General features: G+C 51.5%; 1 protein-coding gene across 1 annotated transcript in view; it reads right to left on the minus strand.

Moving 5' to 3' along the window:
* si:dkey-11f4.7 (piezo-type mechanosensitive ion channel component 2) overlaps window positions 1-23,351 on the minus strand; it is a 327,077-nt gene that overhangs the window by 128,658 nt on the left and 175,068 nt on the right. Inside the window, exons 21-23 of the mRNA XM_041205475.1 lie at window positions 5,902-6,106; window positions 4,704-4,802; window positions 1,885-2,050 (exon numbers count right to left, since the gene is read on the minus strand). Coding sequence (XP_041061409.1) covers window positions 1,885-2,050; window positions 4,704-4,802; window positions 5,902-6,106 — 470 coding nt within the window. The remainder of the gene's footprint in view (window positions 1-1,884; window positions 2,051-4,703; window positions 4,803-5,901; window positions 6,107-23,351) is intronic.

Genomic DNA, 23,351 nt, shown 5'->3' on the forward strand with positions numbered 1-23,351 from the left:
AGGAAGAAAAATTTAAATTTGTATCTACGTCTGGCTACGTTATAAAATATTTCTTTTATTTTTCAAAATGGACAATTGCTAGGCTGATAAAAATGGCTGCAGGTGATCACATGCTTGTTTCTGGAAGATTCTAAGCTGTTCCAATGGATAAAGGCTACCTCATCATCCTAGAATGTGACTTGTATAAACGTTCCAGCCAAGCCAACACAAAAGGATTCGTAGAAGCTAAGTCTGCACCAGCCAGCTAGGGACAAAGGTAGAGCTATTTGTGACTCCTAATCTCCAATGTTGTGCTAATGGCCTCACCGTTACTTGATTGAGCCAAAACCACCCTTGTCACATGACCGAGATGCTATCTGTTTGAACTTCTTCAATTATACAGCTCTTGAATTTTATTTTCAGTCCCTGTTTGACCTCAGAAGAGAAGTAGGACTCCAGGCAAGCAGCCTACTTCTGTCTACCATTTTATCAATTAACAGGTAGCAGCAGAAACAGCTCTGTCCAGGTGAAATGCCTGACCCTCCTCTACACTGTGACCTACTGGAACCTTGGAACTTGTGTATCTGTGCCTTCAAGACTAATTCATCTCTACATGCCTTCTCCATTGTGGAAGTCCTTGCTTCTGGAAAGTCGGATCACCCTGCAACAGTTTACCTAACCTTACCTTACCTTCTAACCTCTGACCACTGGACCTTTAATTCTGGACTCTGGACTCATATGAAACCATAACTCTTATTTTCTTATTGTAGTTTTGCCCTGTACCCGTTTTTTTTCCCTTATCCCTATTTTATTGTCTGAGTGCAAAAAAGGGAGGGGGAGGGAAATGTTGCGAAACCTCTTCCCGCGTTTTGAGTGTGTGCAAAATAAACTAACCTGCTTATTTTACTTTATCTTGAGTTTACTGTGGGGTTATTAATAGAGGGTTGGGAAAAACACACCACCACTCAAAGGGGGAAATCAGAAATCACAAACACCTTTCTACTTACGGACGGGTGGCGAGAGGAGAAATCAGGGCTGTTTAAATGAATCCCCTTCCTGTCTGTAACAGGTTTGTCACCCAAATGTGTCCTCCATGAGTCGAAGATTCTTGATAATTGTTCCCAATAAAATGCTGCCCTCTGCACAAAATGTAGAATTCCATTCACGGTCGAGATGTTCTGAGTGACCTTATATCTCAGGGTTTGTTGGATCGTGTGTTATCCCAAAAGAAATGAGAATACTAAACCTGGGAGAGAGATATGTCTGGCCCTGTAATGTTCCCAACCCGAGGTGGGATCTTACCCTGTACTGAGCCCAGTATGGGCTAGTGTCTGCCCTGTACTCTGTCTATCCTATGGATGGAGTGTATTTGGCCCTGTACTGTGTCCAGTCTAGGCGGTGGGGTGTATTTGGCTCTGTACTGTGCCAAGTCGGGATGGTGTCTGCCCTGTACTGTGTCTATCTAGAGGGAGTGGTGTGTTTGGCCCTGTACTGTGTCTATGTAGGGGGGGGGGGGGGGGGGGGGGGGGGGTAGGACAGTCTCTGCCCTGTACTTTGCCCAGTTCTGGGGCTGGAGTGTGTTTGACCCTGTACTGTGCCCAGTCTGGGGTAAGGTCTGCCCTGTACTGTCTATCCAGAGGGTGGGATGTTTTTGGCCCTGTACTGTGCCCAGTCCAGGGTGAAGTCCGGCCTCCTACTAAATTTCTGTGTAGCTCCTTCCATTATGTTTGATGTGTCAGATATATGTTTATAGGTTCAGTTAATTTAATTTCTCCTGATAGTCTGGGTTTTACACAGAAGTACCTATTTTCCTACTGATAATCACAGGCTTTTTGCTCATCCTTATTCTCCAGTTCACCTGAAATAACTAATTGAAGCTTCAAAGGTATTGGTGGAACAGTTTACCTGCAGTGAAGGAAGTTGGCCACAGGAATATACTGACTAACAGTAGCTGTGTCTAGGCAGCGGCTGATTTCAACATTGTCACCTGCAATCATCCGTATTGCTGCTGTGTTCTCATCTTCAAACACTTGCCACTGCATCGATGCATACAGCAGCAGCGCAAAGTCATCTAACAAAGTCAAGCAGAGAGAAAAACCTCAAAGGTATACTTGTCAAGGGAACAATGCTATTAGTCTCAACACAATAATTACACAGGAACTGAATAATAAGTGACTGAGCTTCATCCTTGGAGGTAGCAACTTAGACAATTTGTCAGATATTTAAGGTCAAGAAAACATGCAGTTATATAGCAACTTTTGCGATGTAGCAAAGTGATTTATGGCCAATTAATTACTTTTAAAGTATACATGTATCCCCCATTTAAAGCATGTGCTAATAGTGTGTTCTTATTTTAGTGCAGTTACTGCACATACAAGAACCATGTTGTAACTGCACGCTTTTCTCTCCACCTCTCCTGAACCCCTCGCTGCTTCCCTCTCCCCTCACACCTTCCCCCTCTCCCCTCACACCCTCCCCCTCACTCCCTCCCACTCGCTCCTTCCCTCTCCCTCCCCTCGCTCCCACCCCCTTGCTCCTTCCCTCTCCCTCGATTCCTACCCCTCGCTCCCTCTCCCTTGCTCTCTCTTGCTCACTCCTTTCCTCTCCCTCCCTCTCGTTCCCTCCCGCTCACTCCTTTCCTCTCCCTCCCGCTCGCTCCTTCCCTTTCTCTCGCTCCCTCTTACTCGCAGCTTCCCTCCCCCTCCCCCTAGTTCCCTCCTTTCCTCTCCCTCCCCCTCTCTCCTTTCCTCTCCCCATCGCTCCCTCCCGCTCGCTCCTTTCCTCTCCCTCCCCTTCCCCTCTCTCTAACCCCTCGATCCCTCCCCCTCACTACCTCCTGCTTGCTGCTTCTCTCTCCCGACACCCTCGTTCCCTCCACCTTGCTCCTTCCCTCTCCCTTCCCCTCACTCCCTCCCTCTTGCTTGCTCCCACTCATTCCTTCTCTCTCCCTCCCACTCACTGCCCCCCTCTCCCAACACAGTCGCTCCTTCCTTCTCTCTATCCCCTTGCTACCTCCCGCTCACTCCTTCCCTCTCTCTACCCCCTCGCTCCCTCCATATGATTCCTTCCCTCTCCTGACCCCGTCACTCTCTCCTGCTTGCTGCTTCCCTCTCCCAACACCCTTGCTTGCTCCTTCCCTCTCCCAAGCCCCTTGCTCCCTCCTACCCTCTCTCTACCCCCTTTGCCCCCTGCCCCTTGCTCCTTCCATCTCTCAACCCTCTTGCTCCCTGCCGCTCACTCCTTCCCTCTCCCAACCTCCTCGCTCCATCCAACTCACTCCTTCGCTCTCACAACTCCCTCCCTCCCGCTCGTTCCTTCCCTCTTCCAAACCCCCACACTCCCTCCCACTCGCTGTTTTACTCTCCTCGCTCCCTTCCTCTTGCTGCCCCTCTCGCCGGGAAGTAAGTAGAAAAAGTAGTCATTTTGTAGGAGTTACAATGAGAAAGAGAATTCTTGAGCCAGTTGGGTTTAAGGCAGCCTATATGTTTCTAACAAAAAAATTACACGTCAGGAACATAACACACTCTTGATGGGTGTTTTCTTATGGGAAAATGATTTTTGTTTAGCACATCAATTTTTAGAGACACGTTGGGAATGCTAAACAAGGGGTGGCTGTACTTAGTGTTAATGTAGGAAACCCAGCAGTCAATTTGTGCATAGCAAGTTCCCACAAACAGTAATCTGACAGGGACCAGGTCATCTTTTTTAGTGATGTTGATTGAGGGCTAAATATTAGCCAGGACTCCGGGCATAACCCCTAACTGTTCTTTAAAATAGTGCTGTGGGATCTTTTACATCAACCTGAGAGGGCAGACAGGGTCTTGGCTTAACATCTCATCTGAAAGATGTCATTTCTGAGTGTGCAGCAGTCCCTCAGTACCTCACAACAAAGGTGAGAGTGCTACCACTGAGCCATACTTCAGCGCCATACTGAGTGCTCTGCGTGACAAACGTAGACCCTGACAAGCCAGTGTTGAGTAATAGTGGACTATCTCCCTTCTAAAAAAAACTTTGAGCAGGTCTCTGATTTCCCAATACATTCCTCCCTGTGTCTGACTCCATTTCTGGATCACTACATTTACCCTTAGAATGATCAATATTCTGCATTATTCTCAACAAACAAAAGTTTCATACATCATAGTCAGTGAGAGATAAGTGATTTCTCTAGGTTTCAGGATTCCCACTAGATCATGGTTATTTTAATATTAGTTAATTTGCAAATGGAACTAAATTAATGTTTAACATTGAAGAATGTCCCAATCTACTCATCATAGAAATCCCAACCAAATCTGAACCCAAACCTCAACCTGAATGTGAACCCTAACTCCAAATATTTTAAACCTTAACCAGACAAAACCCAAACTCAAAACCCGATGAAATTGGAGCCCAATTTCCAATTGGAATGCAAGCTAAGCCTGAATCCCAACCAGAATCCAAACAAATCCCAACTGGAAGTTGATCCCAACTAAAATTTAAACCCAAATCTCAAGTACATTGGAACCTATTCCCATATCTGAGTTTGAATCTCTATTTGAGTTTGAATACAAACCCTAATATGATAGATTCGAATCATAATGGAATCTATCAAAGTCATTTCTGAATCTATTTTAGAATATGAATTTCTCATCTTGTCGGAGTTACAAATACCAAACATGCTTGGGCCAAAATGAAAGAATAGCTTGCTAGTTGATTACATTGGACTCTGTGATGAATTGATTACTTACACATCAGGAACATTGGATTGGGTCTTTTTATGAAATCTGGCAGATAAAGCCACTTAATGAGATTGGAGCTCAGTCCGAGGCTGGACCTCCAGGGATAATCTATAAAAGATATCATGAGGGAAAAAATTCACTCCTGGACTGTTTGCCAAAGCAGAACATTGATTATTGTGAGACTGGAGTTGATAACAGACACCTGATGATACAACGCTGGAACTATCACACGTGAATAAGTGAGAGGTCAGCTCAATATAATAGAGTATTAAAGTGTTGTTCCCAGCACATTGCATGAGATGTGCTGACAGGGCACCAAGGAATTTTGGCATCAGTAGCTGATGTCTAAAAAAATGAAAGGCAGAAGGGGTAGAAGCAAACACTTTAGGACCAAGGGGAAAAGAAGGTAGATTGGTAGTGGCCCTATTGTAAGAACAGAGTCCTACTATTACTAGATATCTTGTAACTTGAGGGTTATTCAGGCAGTGCAGCTGCATTATAGGGCCTGGGCCATATCTGAATGCATCTGGAGCCCTAGCACAGTTAGATTGTTGGCACCACCACAGGGCTGCACAGTGGGGGAAGACAGTGCATTTCGGTGCACTATGGGCATCAGACCTCCATAGGGTTGCTACTGTGATTAAAAGTATTCCTGGAGGTTGTATCACATGACTTGCCCCCACAGTCCAGCTAATAGTCAGCCAACACACTCATCTTTGTAATGCACTGCCTTCCTACACCAATTGGAAGGCAAAAAGACTCATTACCCAATTGGATAACGCTTGACGATCAGCCAAACAGCCTTTGTACCCCCATTTTCAATATTTTTACATCTGGTAAAGAGAAATATTCAAAAAAAAATGACAAAGAAATCCAGAGCATGTCCTGATGATATCTCTCTAGGGCTGCATAACAGTGTCCTGGAGATTGATCTTCAATTCCTAGAGACTTCAGGCCAATCCTGGAGGTTGGCAACCCTAGGCCTCCACATCCAATAATGCCAGTGCACCTCAGCATAACAGGTGTGGCCTCTGGCTCCATGGAGTTAAACACAAGTGTAAATGTGAACAGGATACACAACAGTGAGTGTTGGCACTGCATGCTTTTACAGTGTCTTTCTAATCTCACTACACACAGTGATTGGAGGGAAAATGATTGATTAATTTACAGTAGGTTGGAGCATTATTCCAGTGGTTTGAGGATGCACCTTTGCAGAGAGATGGAGGGATCCCGAGACACAGCAAATACTGGAAGGGAATGATGCAGGTGATGAAGCAGCAGTATTTGGGCCATATTTCAGCGATGGCCTTTCTTCGGCACCGGCAGAGAACAGCTGTCAACCACAAGGCGTGAATTGCAGAGTACAAATCCATGCGCTGTCCAATAAGGTTGATGGCTGTCATGAAACAGACCTGAGAAGTAAGGAACAATTGGTTAATGTGCTGATGCCTTTTGCACACCAGTCTTCACGTTGGAATTATGTTTTGCATTGACCTGTAACATCCTGCATTATTACTCTCATAAACATAGATTCCCTAGTGACAATTCAAAAAGCTTCATTCCAAACCAGTGTCTGGGTTCTAATGCAGTGCTCAATAATTTTAACCTGCTCGTATCATCAAGTGGAGGTTCCATTGGACTCCAAGTCTGGAGATGTTCACTAATTCATAGTGTTTTTTAGACCAAACCCACTTCAGTAAGGGCTTCATGCCAAAATTGATTCATATAACAAACTGTAAAAGCTCTTAGATAAAAGCAAAACACTGTGGGTGCTGGAAATCTGAAGCAAAAGCAAAAAATGCTGGAAAAACTCAGCTGGTTTAGCAGCATCTGTGGAGAGAGAAACAAAGTTAATGTTTCAAGTCCGTATGACCCTCCTTCCGAGGGTCTGAAGAAGGGTCATGCGGACTTGAATCGTTAACTCTGTTTCTCTCTCCACAGGTGCTGCCAGACCTGTTGGGTTTTTCCAGCATTTTCTGTTATTGTTGCTGCAAAAGCTCTAACTGGGCTGAATGGCCTCTTTCTGTGCCTTAAATGACTCTATGAACTTTTTTGTCCCCATTGCTGTCAGGCATCATGGCTGGTGTGAGAGGATAATATAGTGGGAAGGCCAAAAATCGGTTTCACAACGTCGTGAAACCAGCTTACGATCATCCGCTCCACTGTCAATGGTGGGCTGCACTTCCCACCGCCGGACGTTGGGAAAGCCATTTTAATATATTTGCACATAATTATATTACTTGCATGCCAGAATCATCCCCCGACGCTGGATCTTCTGGGCACATCGGCGTGATTGCACACCAACGTGTTTCACAACAGTACTTGAGCGACATGCACCTGGCGGGCTGCACATTGCTTGGGGCATCAAGGTTTGTTTGCCTACCTTGTTTCAGGCAGCACCCGCAGTCATCAGTGCCAGGCTTCACAGGCAGCACCACATCATTTTTTAGTGGTGCTCATGGGCAGGTCTCTACCTACCAGACCAGCCATAAAGCGGGAGTGGATTTTCAATGGCTGCAGGGCTAGGGCTTGTTTGGGGAAGGGGAAGAAGTGGCCTCAGGCAAGGGAAGAGGCTGCAGGGCTAGGGTATTACTGGGGAAGGGGGGTACCCCAGGGTGTGTTGGGGGCACATATTGATCTGTGTAAGTGGCTTCAAGAGGGTGAGAGCTGAGGAGGCAGTTTCCAGAAGAGATGAGGCCAGATAGAGATTGAGGGCGTGTGTGAGAGAGTGAGTGGTGATGTCCTATGAGCTGGAAGTGAATGAGATGCCAGTGAATGCGTGATGACCTTGTGAGTGTGAGGGTTGAGAGTGACGAGACAGTTGCCTTACTCTGGCGGCACAGATAAGATCATTCACTCTCTTTCTGCACTGGATGGCCAGCATTGGCACTGACCACCACTGCTACCACCTACCAAACTGGAGGGGTGAGATTGCTGGACCTCCTGAGGTCAGAGCGGGGGGTAGAGGACATCACGATGGGCCTCCAAAAGGCATACCAGTGATGGTCACGGCCTCATCTTGGCTTTCAGGGACATGTCTTCACTGGAGCAGTCCTGAGCTGCAAGCATTGAGAACTGTGTGTGGTTGCAATTTAGACATGGCAACCGGAGTGATGAAACGGTGAGGTAACAGTGTGGCGGGGAATTCAGAGGCTACCTGCCAGCGAGACAGCATGTTTCCTGTGGCTGCATAATTAATGAGGTGGGAAGCAGATGATATGGTGTGAAAAGCCACCGACAAGACCAGCGGCTAAAATGTTCCTTTACCTGCCCACTACCACACTATGGCTCTCTCTATCTGGAAATGGAATGTAACCTCAATCTTCGCGTTAACTGGCTCCACCTCCAGCTTTCAGCCCACCGCCTTCCCCACACTTCCCAACCCATCTAAGTTGAGCTGCTTCGACTGCATTCTACAGCAACAATCAAGCTGAAGAGTGTCCACAGAGCAGCAGCTGCAAGTATCCTGTAATTCCTGGAACGCCTATCCCATAAAACAGTGTTATCCAGGAAGAGCTGATGAATACACATAGATGTTGCTGTGAGAAGGTGACGCTGTGAGAAGAAGACGGTGAGAGAAGGTGACGCTGTGAGAAGGTGACGGTGAGAGAAGTTGACAGTGAGAGAGAAGGTGACGCTGTGAGAAGGAGACGCTGTGAGAACGTGAATGTGTGAGAAGTTGACGCTGTGAGAAGGTGACGGTGAGAGAAGGTGATGCTGTGAGAAGTTGACGCTGTGAGAAGGTGAATGTGTGAGAAGGTGACGCTGTGAGAAGGTGACGTTGTGAGAAGGTGACGCTGTGAGAAGGTGAATGTGTGAGAAGGTGACACTGTGAGAAGGTGACGCTGTGAGAAGGTGACGCTGTGAGAAGGTTACGCTGTGAGAAGGTGACGGTGAGAGAAGGTGACGCTGTGAGAAGGTGACGCTGTGAGAAGGTGACGGTGAGAGAAGGTGACGTTGTGAGAAGGTGACGGTGTGAGAAGGTGACGCTGTGAGAAGGTGACACTGTGAGAAGGTGACGCTGTGAGAAGGTGACACTGTGAGAAGGTGACGTTGTGAGAAGGTGACGCTGTGAGAAGGTGACGTTGTGAGAAGGTGACGCTGTGAGAAGGTGACGCTGTGAGAAGGTGACGGTGAGAGAAGGTGACGCTGTGAGAAGGTGACGCTGTGAGAAGGTGACGGTGAGAGAAGGTGACGCTGTGAGAAGGTGACGGTGAGAGAAGGTGACGCTGTGAGAAGGTGACGCTGTGAGGAGGTGACGCTGTGAGGAGGTGACGCTGTGAGAAGGTGACGCTGTGAGAAGGTGACGGTGAGAGAAGGTGACGCTGTGAGAAGGTGACGCTGTGAGGAGGTGACGCTGTGAGGAGGTGACGGTGTGAGAAGGTGACGCTGTGAGAAGGTGACGCTGTGAGAAGGTGAGGCTGTGAGAACTTGACGCTGTGAGAAGGTGACGCTGAGAGAAGGTGAATGTGTGAGGAGGTGACAGTGAGAGAGAAGGCGACAGTGAGAGAGAAGGTGACGCTGAGAGAAGGTGACGCTGTTAGAGAAGGTGACAGTGAGAGAGAAGGCGACGCTGAGAGAAGGTGACGCTGTGAGAAGGTGACGGTGTGAGAAGGTGACGCTGTGAGAAGGTGACGGTGAGAAGGTGACGCTGTGAGCAGGTGACGCTGTGAGAAGGTGACGCTGTGAGGTGACGCTGTGAGAAGGTGAGGCTGTGAGAACTTGACGCTGTGAGAAGGTGACGCTGTGGGAAGGTGAATGTGTGAGAAGGTGACAGTGAGAGAGAAGGTGACGCTGTGAGAAGGTGACGCTGTTAGAGAAGGTGACAGTGAGAGAGAAGGTGACGCTGTGAGAACGTGACGCTGTGAGAAGGTGACGGTGTGAGAAGGTGAATGTGTGAGAAGGTGACGCTGTGAGAAGGTGACAGTGAGAAGGTGACGCTGTGAGAAGGTGAGGCTGTGAGAAGGTGAGGCTGTGAGAAGGTGACGCTGTGAGAAGGTGACGCTGTGAGAAGGTGACGCTGTGAGAAGGTGACGGTGAGAGAAGGTGACGGTGAGAGAAGGTGACGCTGTGAGAAGGTGACGCTGTGAGAACGTGAATGTGTGAGAAGTTGACGCTGTGAGAAGGTGACGCTGTGAGAAGGAGACGGTGAGAGAAGGTGACGCTGTGAGAAGGTGACGCTGTGAGAACGTGAATGTGTGAGAAGGTGACGCTGTGAGAAGGTGACGGTGAGAGAAGGTGACGCTGTGAGAAGGTGACGGTGTGAGAAGGTGACGGTGTGAGAAGGTGATGCTGTGAGAAGGTGACGGTGTGAGAGGGTGACGCTGTGAGAAGGTGACGCTGTGAGAAGATGACGGTGAGAGAAGGTGACGCTGTGAGAAGATGACGGTGTGAGAAGGTGACGGTGAGAGAGAAGGTGACGCTGTGAGAAGGTGACGGTGAGAAGGTGACGCTGTGAGAAGGTGACGCTGTGAGAGGGTGACGGTGAGAAGGTGACGCTGTGAGAAGGTGACCTGTGAGAAGGTGACGCTGTGAGAAGGTGACGCTGTGAGAAGGTGACGCTGTGAGGAAGGTGACGTGTGAGAAGGTGACGCTGTGAGAAGGTGACGCTGTGAGAAGGTGACAGCTGTGAGAAAGGTGACGCTGTGAGAAGGTGAACGCTGTGAGAAGGTGACAGTGTGAGAGAAGTGACGCTGTGAGAAGGTGACGCTGTGAGAAGGTGACGCTGTGAGAAGGTGACGCTGTGAGAAGGTGACGGTGTGAGAGAAGGTGACGCTGTGAGAAGGTGACGCTGTGAGAAGGTGACGGTGTGAGAAGGTGACGCTGTGAGAAGGTGACGCTGTGAGAAGGTGACGGTGTGAGAAGGTGACGCTGTGAGAAGGTGACGCTGTGAGAAGGTGACGCTGTGAGAAGGTGACGCTGTGAGAAGGTGACGGTGTGAGAAGGTGACGCTGTGAGAAGGTGACGGTGAGAGAAGGTGACGCTGTGAGAAGGTGACGGTGTGAGAAGGTGACGCTGTGAGAAGGCGACGCTGAGAGAAGGTGGCGCTGTGAGAAGGTGACGGTGAGAGAAGGTGACGCTGTGAGAAGGTGACGGTGAGAGAAGGTGACGCTGTGAGAAGGTGACGGTGTGAGAAGGTGACGCTGTGAGAAGGCGACGCTGTGAGAAGGTGAATGTGTGAGAAGGTGACGCTGTGAGAAGGTGACGCTGTGAGAAGGGACGCTGTGAGAACTTGACGCTGTGAGAAGGTGACGCTGTGAGAAGGTGACGGTGTGAGAAGGTGACAGTGAGAGAAGGTGACGCTGTGAGAAGGTGACGGTGTGAGTAGGTGACGCTGTGAGAAGGTGACGCTGTGAGAAGATGACGCTGTGAGAAGGTGAATGTGTGAGGTGACGCTGTGAGAAGGTGAATGTGTGAGAAGGTGACGCTGTGAGAAGGTGACGGTGTGAGAAGGTGACGCTGTGAGAAGGTGACGGTGTGAGAAGGTGACGCTGTGAGCAGGTGACGCTGTGAGGTGACGCTGTGAGAAGGTGAGGCTGTGAGAACTTGACACTGTGAGAAGGTGACGCTGTGAGAAGGTGAATGTGTGAGAAGGTGACAGTGAGAGAGGTGACGCTGTGAGAAGGTGAATGTGAGAGAAGGTGACGCTGTGAGAAGGTGATGCTGTTAGAGAAGGTGACAGTGAGAGAGAAGGTGACGCTGTGAGAAGGTGACGGTGTGAGAAGGTGACGCTGTGAGAAGGTGACGGTGAGAGAAGGTGACGCTGTGAGAAGGTGACGCTGTGAGAAGGTGACGGTGTGAGAAGTTGACGCTGTGAGAAGGTGACGCTGTGAGAAGGTGACGCTGTGGGAAGGTGACGGTGTGAGAAGGTGACGCTGTGAGAAGGTGATGCTGTGAGAAGGTGACGGTGTGAGAGGGTGACGCTGTGAGAAGGTGACGCTGTGAGAAGATGACGGTGAGAGAAGGTGACGCTGTGAGAAGATGACGGTGTGAGAAGGTGACGGTGAGAAGGTGACGGTGAGAGAGAAGGTGACGCTGTGAGAAGGTGACGGTGAGAAGGTGACGCTGTGAGAAGGTGACGCTGTGAGAGGGTGACGGTGAGAAGGTGACGCTGTGAGAAGGTGACGCTGTGAGGAGGTGACGCTGTGAGAAGGTGACGCTGTGAGGAGGTGACGCTGTGAGGAGGTGACGGTGTGAGAAGGTGACGCTGTGGGAAGGTGACGCTGTGGGAAGGTGACGGTGTGAGAAGGTGACGCTGTGAGAAGGTGACGCTGTGAGAAGCTGACGCTGTGAGAAGGGACGCTGTGAGAACTTGACGCTGTGAGAAGGTGACGCTGAGAGAAGGTGAATGTGTGAGAAGGTGACAGTGAGAGAGAAGGCGATAGTGAGAGAGAAGGTGACGCTGAGAGAAGGTGACGCTGTTAGAGAAGGTGACAGTGAGAGAGAAGGCAACGCTGAGAGAAGGTGACGCTGTGAGAAGGTGACGGTGCGAGAAGGTGACGCTGTGAGAAGGCGACGCTGAGAGAAGGTGACGCTGTGAGAAGGTGACGCTGTGAGAAGGTGACGCTGTGAGAAGGTGAATGTGTGAGAAGGTGACGCTGTGAGTAGGTGACACTGTGAGAAGGTGAATGTGTGAGAAGGTGACGCTGTGAGAAGGTGAATGTGTGAGAAGGTGACGCTGTGAGAAGGTGACGGTGTGAGAAGGTGACGCTGTGAGAAGGTGACGGTGTGAGAAGGTGACGCTGTGAGCAGGTGACGCTGTGAGAAGGTGACGCTGTGAGGTGACGCTGTGAGAAGGTGAGGCTGTGAGAACTTGACACTGTGAGAAGGTGACGCTGTGAGAAGGTGAATGTGTGAGAAGGTGACAGTGAGAGAGAAGGTGACGCTGTGAGAAGGTGAATGTGAGAGAAGGTGACGCTGTGAGAAGGTGACGCTGTTAGAGAAGGTGACAGTGAGAGAGAAGGTGACGCTGTGAGAAGGTGACGCTGTGAGAAGGTGACGGTGAGAAGGTGACGGTGTGAGAAGGTGACGATGTGAGAAGGTGACGCTTTGAGAAGGTGACGCTGTGAGAAGGTGACGCTGTGAGAAGGTGACGGTGAGAGAAGGTGACGCTGTGAGAAGGTGACGCTGTAAGAACGTGACGCTGTGAGAACGTGAATGTGTGAGAAGGTGACGCTGTGAGAAGGTGACGCTGTGAGAAGGTGATGCTGTGAGAAGGTGACGGTGAGAGAAGGTGACGCTGTGAGAAGGTGACGCTGTGAGAAGGTGACGCTGTGAGAGGGTGACGCTGTGAGGAGGTGATGCTGTGAGGAGGTGACGCTGTGAGAAGGTGAGGCTGTGAGAACTTGACGCTGTGAGAAGGTGACGCTGAGAGAAGGTGAATGTGTGAGAAGGTGACAGTGAGGGAGAAGGCGACAGTGAGAGAGAAGGTGACGCTGAGAGAAGGTGACGCTGTTAGAGAAGGTGACAGTGAGAGAGAAGGCGACGCTGTGAGAAGGTGACGCTGTGAGAAGATGACGCTGTGAGAAGGTGACGCTGTGAGAAGATGACGCTGTGAGAAGGTGACGGTGTGAGAAGATGACGCTGTGAGAAAGTGACGCTGTGAGAAGGTGACGCTGTGAGAAGATGACGCTGTGAGAAGGTGACGCTGTGAGAAGGTGATGCTGTGAGAAGGTGACGGTGTGAGAAGGTGACGCTGTGAGAAGGTGACGCTGTGGAAAGGTGACGCTGTGAGAAGGTGACGGTGAGAGAAGGTGACGCTGTGAGAAGGTGACGCTGTGAGAAGGTGAATGTGTGAGAAGGTGACGCTGTGAGAAGGTGACGGTGAGAAGGTGACGCTGTGAGCAGGTGACGCTGTGAGAAGGTGACGCTGTGAGGTGACGCTGTGAGAAGGTGAGGCTGTGAGAACTTGACGCTGTGAGAAGGTGACGCTGTGAGAAGGTGAATGTGTGAGAAGGTGACAGTGAGAGAGAAGGTGACGCTGTGAGAAGGTGAATGTGAGAGAAGGTGACGCTGTGAGAAGGTGACGCTGTTAGAGAAGGTGACAGTGAGAGAGAAGGTGACGCTGTGAGAAGGTGACGCTGTGAGAAGGTGACGGTGTGAGAAGGTGACGCTGTGAGAAGGTGACGGTGTGAGAAGGTGACGGTGTGAGAAGGTGACGCTGTGAGAAGGTGATGGTGTGAGAAGGTGACGCTGTGAGAAGGTGACGGTGAGAGAAGGTGAATGTGTGAGAAGGTGACGCTGTGAGAAGGTGACGCTGTGAGAAGGTGAATGTGCGAAAAGGTGACGCTGTGTGAAGGTGAATGTGTGAGAAGGTGACGCTGTGAGAAGGTGAATGTGCGAGAAGGTGACGCTGTGAGAAGGTGAATGTGTGAGAAGGTGACGCTGTGAGAAGGTGACGCTGTGAGAAGGTGACGGTGAGAGAAGGTGACGCTGTGAGAAGGTGACGCTGTGAGAAGATGACGGTGAGAGAAGGTGACGCTGTGAGAAGGTGACGGTGAGAGAAGGTGACGCTGTGAGAAGGTGACGCTGTGAGAAGGTGAATGTGAGAAAAGGTGACGCTGTGAGAAGGTGACGGTGTGAGAAGGTGACGCTGTGAGAAGGTGACAGTGAGAGAAGGTGAAGCTGTGAGAAGGTGACGGTGAGAGAAGGTGACGCTGTGAGAAGGTGAATGTGTGAGAAGGTGAAGCTGTGAGAATGTGACGGTGTGAGAAGGTGAATGTGTGAGAAGGTGACGCTGTGAGAAGGTGAATGTGTGAGAAGGTGACGCTGTGAGAAGGTGACGGTGTGAGAAGGTGACGCTGTGAGAAGGTGACGGTGTGAGAAGGTGACGCTGTGAGCAGGTGACGCTGTGAGAAGGTGACGCTGTGAGGTGACGCTGTGAGAAGGTGAGGCTGTGAGAACTTGACACTGTGAGAAGGTGACGCTGTGAGAAGGTGAATGTGTGAGAAGGTGACAGTGAGAGAGAAGGTGACGCTGTGAGAAGGTGAATGTGAGAGAAGGTGACGCTGTGAGAAGGTGACGCTGTTAGAGAAGGTGACAGTGAGAGAGAAGGTGACGCTGTGAGAAGGTGACGCTGTGAGAAGGTGACGCTGTGAGAAGGTGACGGTGAGAAGGTGACGGTGTGAGAAGGTGACGATGTGAGAAGGTGACGCTTTGTGAAGGTGACGCTGTGAGAAGGTGACGCTGTGAGAAGGTGACGGTGAGAGAAGGTGACGCTGTGAGAAGGTGACGCTGTAAGAACGTGACGCTGTGAGAACGTGAATGTGTGAGAAGGTGACGCTGTGAGAAGGTGACGCTGTGAGAAGGTGATGCTGTGAGAAGGTGACGGTGAGAGAAGGTGACGCTGTGAGAAGGTGACGCTGTGAGAAGGTGACGCTGTGAGAGGGTGACGCTGTGAGGAGGTGATGCTGTGAGGAGGTGACGCTGTGAGAAGGTGAGGCTGTGAGAACTTGACGCTGTGAGAAGGTGACGCTGAGAGAAGGTGAATGTGTGAGAAGGTGACAGTGAGGGAGAAGGCGACAGTGAGAGAGAAGGTGACGCTGAGAGAAGGTGACGCTGTTAGAGAAGGTGACAGTGAGAGAGAAGGCGACGCTGTGAGAAGGTGACGCTGTGAGAAGATGACGCTGTGAGAAGGTGACGCTGTGAGAAGATGACGCTGTGAGAAGGTGTCGGTGTGAGAAGATGACGCTGTGAGAAAGTGACGCTGTGAGAAGGTGACGCTGTGAGAAGATGACGCTGTGAGAAGGTGACGCTGTGAGAAGGTGATGCTGTGAGAAGGTGACGGTGTGAGAAGGTGACGCTGTGAGAAGACGACGCTGTGAGAAGGTGACGCTGTGGAAAGGTGACGCTGTGAGAAGGTGACGGTGAGAGAAGGTGACGCTGTGAGAAGGTGATGCTGTGAGAAGGTGAATGTGTGAGAAGGTGACGCTGTGAGAAGGTGACGGTGAGAAGGTGACGCTGTGAGCAGGTGACGCTGTGAGAAGGTGACGCTGTGAGGTGACGCTGTGAGAAGGTGAGGCTGTGAGAACTTGACGCTGTGAGAAGGTGACACTGTGAGAAGGTGAATGTGTGAGAAGGTGACAGTGAGAGAGAAGGTGACGCTGTGAGAAGGTGAATGTGAGAGAAGGTGACGCTGTGAGAAGGTGACGCTGTTAGAGAAGGTGACAGTGAGAGAGAAGGTGACGCTGTGAGAAGGTGACGCTGCGAGAAGGTGACGGTGTGAGAAGGTGACGCTGTGAGAAGGTGACGGTGTGAGAAGGTGACGGTGTGAGAAGGTGACGCTGTGAGAAGGTGATGGTGTGAGAAGGTGACGCTGTGAGAAGGTGACGGTGAGAGAAGGTGAATGTGTGAGAAGGTGACGCTGTGAGAAGGTGACGCTGTGAGAAGGTGAATGTGCGAAAAGGTGACGCTGTGTGAAGGTGAATGTGTGAGAAGGTGACGCTGTGAGAAGGTGAATGTGCGAGAAGGTGACGCTGTGAGAAGGTGAATGTGTGAGAAGGTGACGCTGTGAGAAGGTGACGCTGTGAGAAGGTGACGGTGAGAGAAGGTGACGCTGTGAGAAGGTGACGCTGTGAGAAGGTGACGGTGAGAGAAGGTGACGCTGTGAGAAGGTGACGCTGTGAGAAGGTGAATGTGAGAAAAGGTGACGCTGTGAGAAGGTGACGGTGTGAGAAGGTGACGCTGTGAGAAGGTGACAGTGAGAGAAGGTGAAGCTGTGAGAAGGTGACGGTGAGAGAAGGTGACGCTGTGAGAAGGTGAATGTGTGAGAAGGTGAAGCTGTGAGAATGTGACGGTGTGAGAAGGTGACGCTGTGAGAAGGTGAATGTGTGAGAAGGTGACGCTGTGAGAAGGTGACGCTGTGAGAAGGTGAATGTGTGAGAAGGTGAAGCTGTGAGAAGGTGACGGTGTGAGAAGGTGACGCTGTGAGAAGGTGAATGTGTGAGAAGGTGACGCTGTGAGAAGGTGACGCTGTGAGAAGGTGACGCTGTGAGAAAGTGACGGTGTGAGAAGGTGATGGTGTGAGATGTTGACGGTGAGAGAAGGTGACGCTGTGAGAAGGTGACGCTGTGAGAAGGTGACGCTGTGAGAAGGTGACGGTGTGAGAAGGTGACGCTGTGAGAAGGTGACGGTGTGAGAAGGTGACGGTGTGAGAAGTTGACGCTGTGAGAAGGTGACGGTGTGAGAAGGTGACGCTGTGAGAAGGTGACGCTGTGAGAAGGTGACGGTGAGAGAAGGTGAAGCTGTGAGAAGGTGACGCTGTGAGAAGGTGATGGTGTGAGAAGGTGAATGTGTGAGAAGGTGACGCTGTGAGAAGGGGACGCTGTGAGAAGGTGACGCTGTGAGAAGGTGACGGTGAGAGAGAAGGTGAGGCTGTGAGAAGGTGACGGTGTGAGAAGGTGACGCTGGGAGAAGGTGAATGTGTGAGAAGGTGACGCTGTGAGAAGGTGACGGTGTGAGAAGGTGACGCTGTGAGAAGGTGACGGTGAGAGAAGGTGACGCTGTGAGAAGGTGACGCTGTGAGAAGGTGACGGTGTGAGAAGGTGACGGTGTGAGAAGTTGACGCTGTGAGAAGGTGACGCTGTGAGAAGGTGACGCTGTGAGAAGGTGAATGTGTGAGAAGGTAACGGTGTGAGAAGGTGACGGTGTGAGAAGGTGACGCTGTGAGAAGATGACGCTGTGAGAAGGTGACGCTGTGGGAAGGTGACGCTGTGAGAAGGTGACGGTGAGAGAAGGTGACGCTGTGAGAAGGTGAATGTGTGAGAAGGTGACGCTGTGAGAAGGTGACGGTGAGAAGGTGACGCTGTGAGAAGGTGACGCTGTGAGAAGGTGACGGTGAGAGAAGGTGACGCTGTGAGAAGGTGACGCTGTGAGAAGGTGACGGTGTGAGAAGTTGACGCTGTGAGAAGGTGACGCTGTGAGAAGGTGACGGTGTGAGAAGGTGACGCTGTGAGAAGGTGATGCTGTGAGAAGGTGACGGTGTGAGAGGGTGACGCTGTGAGAAGGTGACGCTGTGAGAAGATGACGGTGTGAGAAGGTGACGGTGAGAAGGTGACGGTGAGAGAGAAGGTGACGCTGTGAGAAGGTGACGGTGAGAAGGTGACGCTGTGAGAAGGTGACGCTGTGAGAGGGTGACGGTGAGAAGGTGACGCTGTGAGAAGGTGACGCTGTGAGGAGGTGACGCTGTGAGAAGGTGACGCTGTGAGGAGGTGACGCTGTGAGGAGATGACGGTGTGAGAAGGTGACGCTGTGGGAAGGTGACGCTGTGGGAAGGTGACGGTGTGAGTAGGTGACGCTGTGAGAAGTAAACGCTGTGAGAAGCTGACGCTGTGAGAAGGGACGCTGTGAGAACTTGACGCTGTGAGAAGGTGACGCTGAGAGAAGGTGAATGTGTGAGAAGGTGACTGTGAGAGAGAAGGCGATAGTGAGAGAGAAGGTGACGCTGAGAGAAGGTGACGCTGTTAGAGAAGGTGACAGTGAGAGAGAAGGCAACGCTGAGAGAAGGTGACGCTGTGAGAAGGTGACGGTGTGAGAAGGTGACGCTGTGAGAAGGCGACGCTGAGAGAAGGTGACGCTGTGAGAAGGTGACGCTGTGAGAAGGTGACGCTGTGAGAAGGTGAATGTGTGAGAAGGTGACGCTGTGAGTAGGTGACACTGTGAGAAGGTGACGCTGTGAGAAGATGACGCTGTGAGAAGGTGAATGTGTGAGAAGGTGACGCTGTGAGAAGGTGAATGTGTGAGAAGGTGACGCTGTGAGAAGGTGACGGTGTGAGAAGGTGACGCTGTGAGAAGGTGACGGTGTGAGAAGGTGACGCTGTGAGCAGGTGAGGCTGTGAGAAGGTGACGCTGTGAGGTGACGCTGTGAGAAGGTGAGGCTGTGAGAACTTGACACTGTGAGAAGGTGACGCTGTGAGAAGGTGAATGTGTGAGAAGGTGACAGTGAGAGAGAAGGTGACGCTGTGAGAAGGTGAATGTGAGAGAAGGTGACGCTGTGAGAAGGTGACGCTGTTAGAGAAGGTGACAGTGAGAGAGAAGGTGACGCTGTGAGAAGGTGACGCTGTGAGAAGGTGACGGTGAGAAGGTGACGGTGTGAGAAGGTGACGGTGTGAGAAGGTGCCGCTTTGAGAAGGTGACGCTGTGAGAAGGTGACGCTGTGAGAAGGTGACGGTGAGAGAAGGTGACGCTGTGAGAAGGTGACGCTGTAAGAACGTGACGCTGTGAGAACGTGAATGTGTGAGATGGTGACGCTGTGAGAAGGTGACGCTGTGAGAAGGTGGTGCTGTGAGAAGGTGACGGTGAGAGAAGGTGACGCTGTGAGATGGTGACGCTGTGAGAAGGTGGCGCTGTGAGGAGGTGACGCTGTGAGGAGGTGACGCTGTGAGGAGGTGACGCTGTGAGAAGGTGACGCTGTGAGAACTTGACGCTGTGAGAAGGTGACGCTGAGAGAAGGTGAATGTGTGAGAAGGTGACAGTGAGAGAGAAGGCGACAGTGAGAGAGAAGGTGACGCTGAGAGAAGGTGACGCTGTTAGAGAAGGTGACAGTGAGAGAGAAGGCGACGCTGTGAGAAGGTGACGCTGTGAGAAGATGACGCTGTGAGAAGGTGACGCTGTGAGAAGATGACGCTGTGAGAAGGTGACGGTGTGAGAAGATGACGCTGTGAGAAAGTGACGCTGTGAGAAGGTGACGCTGTGAGAAGATGACGCTGTGAGAAGGTGACGCTGTGAGAAGGTGAATGTGTGAGAAGGTGATGCTGTGAGAAGGTGACGGTGTGAGAAGGTGACGCTGTGAGAAGATGACGCTGTGAGAAGGTGACGCTGTGGGAAGGTGACGCTGTGAGAAGGTGACGGTGAGAGAAGGTGACGCTGTGAGAAGGTGACGCTGTGAGAAGGTGAATGTGTGAGAAGGTGACGCTGTGAGAAGGTGACGGTGAGAAGGTGACGCTGTGAGCAGGTGACGCTGTGAGAAGGTGACGCTGTGAGGTGACGCTGTGAGAAGGTGAGGCTGTGAGAACTTGACGCTGTGAGAAGGTGACGCTGTGAGAAGGTGAATGTGTGAGAAGGTGACAGTGAGAGAGAAGGTGACGCTGTGAGAAGGTGAATGTGAGAGAAGGTGACGCTGTGAGAAGGTGACGCTGTTAGAGAAGGTGACAGTGAGAGAGAAGGTGACGCTGTGAGAAGGTGACGCTGTGAGAAGGTGACGGTGTGAGAAGGTGACGCTGTGAGAAGGTGACGGTGTGAGAAGGTGACGGTGTGAGAAGGTGACGCTGTGAGAAGGTGATGGTGTGAGAAGGTGACGCTGTGAGAAGGTGAGGGTGAGAGAAGGTGAATGTGTGAGAAGGTGACGCTGTGAGAAGGTGACGCTGTGAGAAGGTGAATGTGCGAAAAGGTGACGCTGTGTGAAGGTGAATGTGTGAGAAGGTGACGCTGTGAGAAGGTGAATGTGCGAGAAGGTGACGCTGTGAGAAGGTGAATGTGTGAGAAGGTGACGCTGTGAGAAGGTGACGCTGTGAGAAGGTGACGGTGAGAGAAGGTGACGCTGTGAGAAGGTGACGCTGTGAGAAGGTGACGGTGAGAGAAGGTGACGCTGTGAGAAGGTGACGGTGAGAGAAGGTGACGCTGTGAGAAGGTGACGCTGTGAGAAGGTGAATGTGAGAAAAGGTGACGCTGTGAGAAGGTGACGGTGTGAGAAGGTGACGGTGAGAAGGTGACGGTGAGAGAGAAGGTGACGCTGTGAGAAGGTGACGGTGAGAAGGTGACGCTGTGAGAAGGTGACGCTGTGAGAGGGTGACGGTGAGAAGGTGACGCTGTGAGAAGGTGACGCTGTGAGGAGGTGACGCTGTGAGAAGGTGACGCTGTGAGGAGGTGACGCTGTGAGGAGATGACGGTGTGAGAAGGTGACGCTGTGGGAAGGTGACGCTGTGGGAAGGTGACGGTGTGAGTAGGTGACGCTGTGAGAAGGTGACGCTGTGAGAAGCTGACGCTGTGAGAAGGGACGCTGTGAGAAGGGACGCTGTGAGAACTTGACGCTGTGAGAAGGTGACGCTGAGAGAAGGTGAATGTGTGAGAAGGTGACTGTGAGAGAGAAGGCGATAGTGAGAGAGAACGTGACGCTGAGAGAAGGTGACGCTGTTAGAGAAGGTGACAGTGAGAGAGAAGGCAACGCTGAGAGAAGGTGACGCTGTGAGAAGGTGACGGTGCGAGAAGGTGACGCTGTGAGAAGGCGACGCTGAGGGAAGGTGACGCTGTGAGAAGGTGACGCTGTGAGAAGGTGACGCTGTGAGAAGGTGAATGTGTGAGAAGGTGACGCTGTGAGTAGGTGACACTGTGAGAAGATGACGCTGTGAGAAGGTGAATGTGTGAGAAGGTGACGCTGTGAGAAGGTGAATGTGTGAGAAGGTGACGCTGTGAGAAGGTGACGGTGTGAGAAGGTGACGCTGTGAGAAGGTGACGGTGTGAGAAGGTGACGCTGTGAGCAGTTGACGCTGTGAGAAGGTGACGCTGTGAGGTGACGCTGTGAGAAGGTGAGGCTGTGAGAACTTGACACTGTGAGAAGGTGACGCTGTGAGAAGGTGAATGTGTGAGAAGGTGACAGTGAGAGAGAAGGTGACGCTGTGAGAAGGTGAATGTGAGAGAAGGTGACGCTGTGAGAAGGTGACGCTGTTAGAGAAGGTGACAGTGAGAGAGAAGGTGACGCTGTGAGAAGGTGACGCTGTGAGAAGGTGACGCTGTGAGAAGGTGACGGTGAGAAGGTGACGGTGTGAGAAGGTGACGCTGTGAGAAGGTGACGCTTTGAGAAGGTGACGCTGTGAGAAGGTGACGCTGTGAGAAGGTGACGGTGAGAGAAGGTGACGCTGTGAGAAGGTGACGCTGTAAGAACGTGACGCTGTGAGAACGTGAATGTGTGAGAAGGTGACGCTGTGAGAAGGTGACGCTGTGAGAAGGTGATGCTGTGAGAAGGTGACGGTGAGAGAAGGTGACGCTGTGAGAAGGTGACGCTGTGAGAAGGTGACGCTGTGAGAAGGTGACGCTGTGAGAGGGTGACGCTGTGAGGAGGTGATGCTGTGAGGAGGTGACGCTGTGAGAAGGTGAGGCTGTGAGAACTTGACGCTGTGAGAAGGTGACGCTGAGAGAAGGTGAATGTGTGAGAAGGTGACAATGAGAGAGAAGGCGACAGTGAGAGAGAAGGTGACGCTGAGAGAAGGTGACGCTGTTAGAGAAGGTGACAGTGAGAGAGAAGGCGACGCTGTGAGAAGTTGACGCTGTGAGAAGATGACGCTGTGAGAAGGTGACGCTGTGAGAAGATGACGCTGTGAGAAGGGGACGGTGTGAGAAGATGACGCTGTGAGAAAGTGACGCTGTGAGAAGGTGACGCTGTGAGAAGATGACGCTGTGAGAAGGTGACGCTGTGAGAAGGTGAATGTGTGAGAAGGTGATGCTGTGAGAAGGTGACGGTGTGAGAAGGTGACGCTGTGAGAAGATGACGCTGTGAGAAGGTGACGCTGTGGGAAGGTGACGCTGTGAGAAGGTGACGGTGAGAGAAGGTGACGCTGTGAGAAGGTGACGCTGTGAGAAGGTGAATGTGTGAGAAGGTGACGCTGTGAGAAGGTGACGGTGAGAAGGTGACGCTGTGAGCAGGTGACGCTGTGAGAAGGTGAGGCTGTGAGAACTTGACGCTGTGAGAAGGTGACGCTGTGAGAAGGTGAATGTGTGAGAAGGTGACAGTGAGAGAGAAGGTGACGCTGTGAGAAGGTGAATGTGAGAGAAGGTGACGCTGTGAGAAGGTGACGCTGTTAGAGAAGGTGACAGTGAGAGAGAAGGTGACGCTGTGAGAAGGTGACGCTGCGAGAAGGTGACGGTGTGAGAAGGTGACGCTGTGAGAAGGTGACGGTGTGAGAAGGTGACGGTGTGAGAAGGTGACGCTGTGAGAAGGTGATGGTGTGAGAAGGTGACGCTGTGAGAAGGTGACGGTGAGAGAAGGTGAATGTGTGAGAAGGTGACGCTGTGAGAAGGTGACGCTGTGAGAAGGTGACGCTGTGAGAAGGTGACGCTGTGAGAAGGTGACTGTGTGAGAAGGTGACGCTGTGAGAAGGTGACGCTGTGAGAAGGTGACGCTGTGAGAAGGTGAATGTGTGAGAAGGTGACGCTGTGAGAAGGTGACGCTGTGAGAAGGTGACGGTGTGAGAAGGTGACGCTGTGAGAAGGTGACGCTGTGAGAAGGTGACGCTGTGAGAAGGTGACGCTGTGAGAAGGTGACGGTGAGAGAAGGTGACGCTGTGAGAAGGTGACGCTGTGAGAAGGTGACTGTGAGAAGGTGACGCTGTGAGAAGGTGACGGTGTGAGAAGGTGACGCTGTGAGAAGGTGACGCTGTGAGAAGGTGACGCTGTGAGAAGGTGACGGTGTGAGAAGGTGACGCTGTGAGAAGGTGAATGTGTGAGAAGGTGAAGCTGTGAGAAGGTGACGGTGTGAGAAGGTGACGGTGTGAGAAGGTGAATGTGTGAGAAGGTGACGCTGTGAGAAGGTGACGCTGTGAGAAGGTGAATGTGTGAGAAGGTGATTGTGCGAGAAGGTGACGGTGTGAGAAGGTGACGCTGTGAGAAGGTGAATGTGTGAGAAGGTGACGCTGTGAGAAGGTGACGGTGAGAGAAGGTGACGCTGTG

This window comes from Carcharodon carcharias, chromosome 14, assembly GCF_017639515.1.
Source record: "Carcharodon carcharias isolate sCarCar2 chromosome 14, sCarCar2.pri, whole genome shotgun sequence".
In the NCBI taxonomy this organism is placed as follows: domain Eukaryota; kingdom Metazoa; phylum Chordata; class Chondrichthyes; order Lamniformes; family Lamnidae; genus Carcharodon; species Carcharodon carcharias.